Source organism: Chiloscyllium plagiosum, chromosome 37, assembly GCF_004010195.1.
Source record: "Chiloscyllium plagiosum isolate BGI_BamShark_2017 chromosome 37, ASM401019v2, whole genome shotgun sequence".
NCBI lineage: Eukaryota > Metazoa > Chordata > Chondrichthyes > Orectolobiformes > Hemiscylliidae > Chiloscyllium > Chiloscyllium plagiosum.
The window spans coordinates 26,023,388-26,025,503 of NC_057746.1; the positions used below are offsets into that span (position 1 = coordinate 26,023,388).

At 59.2% G+C, this 2,116-nt stretch overlaps 1 protein-coding gene across 1 annotated transcript in view; it reads right to left on the reverse strand.

Annotated features, from left to right (window-relative positions):
• Positions 1 to 1,001: 1,001 nt before the first annotated feature.
• LOC122541173 (TNF receptor-associated factor 2-like) overlaps positions 1,002 to 2,116 on the reverse strand; it is a 12,993-nt gene continuing 11,878 nt past the window's right edge. Inside the window, exon 7 of the mRNA XM_043677793.1 lies at positions 1,002 to 1,886. Coding sequence (XP_043533728.1) covers positions 1,128 to 1,886 — 759 coding nt within the window. The 3' untranslated portion in view covers positions 1,002 to 1,127. The remainder of the gene's footprint in view (positions 1,887 to 2,116) is intronic.

The window sequence follows — 2,116 nt, forward strand, 5'->3', positions numbered from 1 at the left end:
TCGGCTTCTCCCCTGCCAGTCAAATTCTAATGTTGCAAAAGCTGCAGGAGGGACAAAAAGATTAGGAGATTAGTGCTATGCAGGGTGGAGGTAGATTGGCCAATTACAAAACCACAAGAGGAGACAGCAGTGTCATGAGACTGGCAAATCCAGAGAGGAAATGCTCTGGGTACACGGGTTTAAGTGGCAGCTGGTGGAATTAGAAATGTATTAAATTAAGAGTCCCGAACTGAAAGTGATTTCCAGTCATGGTAATCAAACAAACACAAACTTCCCATCTGGTTTGCTTATTGGGAAAGGAATCTGCCATCCTTACTCAGTCTGGCAAATGTGGGGCTCTGAAAGATTGGCCTTTCGGCCCTTTGAACTTGTTCTGCTAATCAATAGGATCATGACTGATCACCCTTCAATCCCGTTAGCCTTAAGAATGTTATCTAACTCCACCTTAGAGATACTCAATGTTTTGTCTTCAACTGCATTCCACCATGGGGAATGCCACAGGCTCACCACTCTCTGGGTGAAGGCATTTGCCTCATCTCAGTCCGAAAGAGCCTACACCACCTCTACCCCCACCCTCCCCAACCTGCATTTTTGAACAGTAATCCCCGTCTCTGGGTTCCTCATCATCCAGAACAGCGCTAGCCCTGTCTAGTTCAATCTACGGGGTCCTGCGAGATTCCCCACTCACTTGTTCTAAACTCCAGGGGGCACCAGTCCCAACCCATCCAGTCTCTCCTCATCATGCCTGCCAGTCCCAGAAATCAATTTGGGAGACATTTGTTGTTCTCCCTCCCACCCTGGGCACATGTTTCCTCAGCTAAGGACGACCATAAGGAGGATTCAATCCAGGAAAAACCAAGAAGGGATGGGGGGGGGGGGAGGGGGAGGGGAAGAAAGGTGGAGAGGGACTGTCCCCCTGGTGGTGGGGAAAGGGGTGGGTGGGAAGGAAGGTGGAGAGCGACCGTCCCCCTAATGGCGGTGGTGGGATTAGGGTGGGTGAGAAGGAAGGTGGAGAGTGACAGTCCCCCTAATGGCGGTGGTGGGATTAGGGTGGGTGGGAAGGAAGGTGGAGAGTGACAGTCCCCTGGTGGTGATGGGGACGGTTGGTGGAGAGAGGTGAGCAACCCTCAGGGCACCAGCCCCGCCGTGTCCACCACCACCTTGATGTAGAGGGTGTCGTCCCGCAGGTAAGGGCTGCGATCCCGGTGCAGCATCTCGTGGCGGGCGAAGGTGGGGCAGCCGCTCGCCACGTTCATGCGGCTCTGCGGCTTGTGGAAGGAGCCGCTCAGCGCGTCCGGCGCGAAGGACTCCCGCAGGTGGTGCTTCTGCTGCGCCTGGTCCAGCAGCAGAAAGGTGACCCGCTGGCGGAACGGCCAGGGCAGCACGTCGTCGTAGTCGCCGCGCACCACGGCCAGGAAGAGGGAGAGGTGGCTGCCCCGGCCGTTGCCATCGCCGTTCGGGTAGAGGCGGCAGCACAGGCGGTAGCCGAAAGGGTGCGTTTGGAAGGCGGGAGAGTAGAATGACGTCACCCGCTCGGCCCTGGCCGCCGCCAGGCGGGAGGCAAAGTCCCGGATCTTCCAGAGGAGCACTCCATTGGTGCTGGCGGGCTGCTCGCGGGCTCCCTCCAGCGCCCGCACCCGGCGCTGCAGGCCCGCCACCAGCTGCTCCGAATGCAGGCAGCGCCGCTGCAGCACCTCCACCAGGTGGGCGTACCTCTCCAGCTCGCGGCTCAGGGCGTCCGCCTTCCGCCCCAGGGCGCTCAGCTCCCCCGAGGCTGGAGCCGATGCGCCCCCCTCGAGCGGCGGCCCGCCTCTCCTCTTCAGCATCAGCAGGAGGTGCTCCGGCTGCCCGGCCCGCAGGTGGTCGTCCACGTCCCGCCTCCGAGGCTGCTCGACACATGGGGGGGGGGGGAGGGGGAGAGGGAGAGAAAGAGAGTTGCAGTTAGCAAAATTCCCATTTGTTAGGTTTTCTCACTCCCCTACTCCCAGAATCTGCAACACATCCTTAAGGGGGTGCCCCACTGTCAGAGGGTCAGTACTGAGGGAGTGCCGCACTGTCAGAGGGTCAGTACTGAGGGAGTGCCGCACTGTCAGAAGGTCAGTACTGAGGGAGTGCC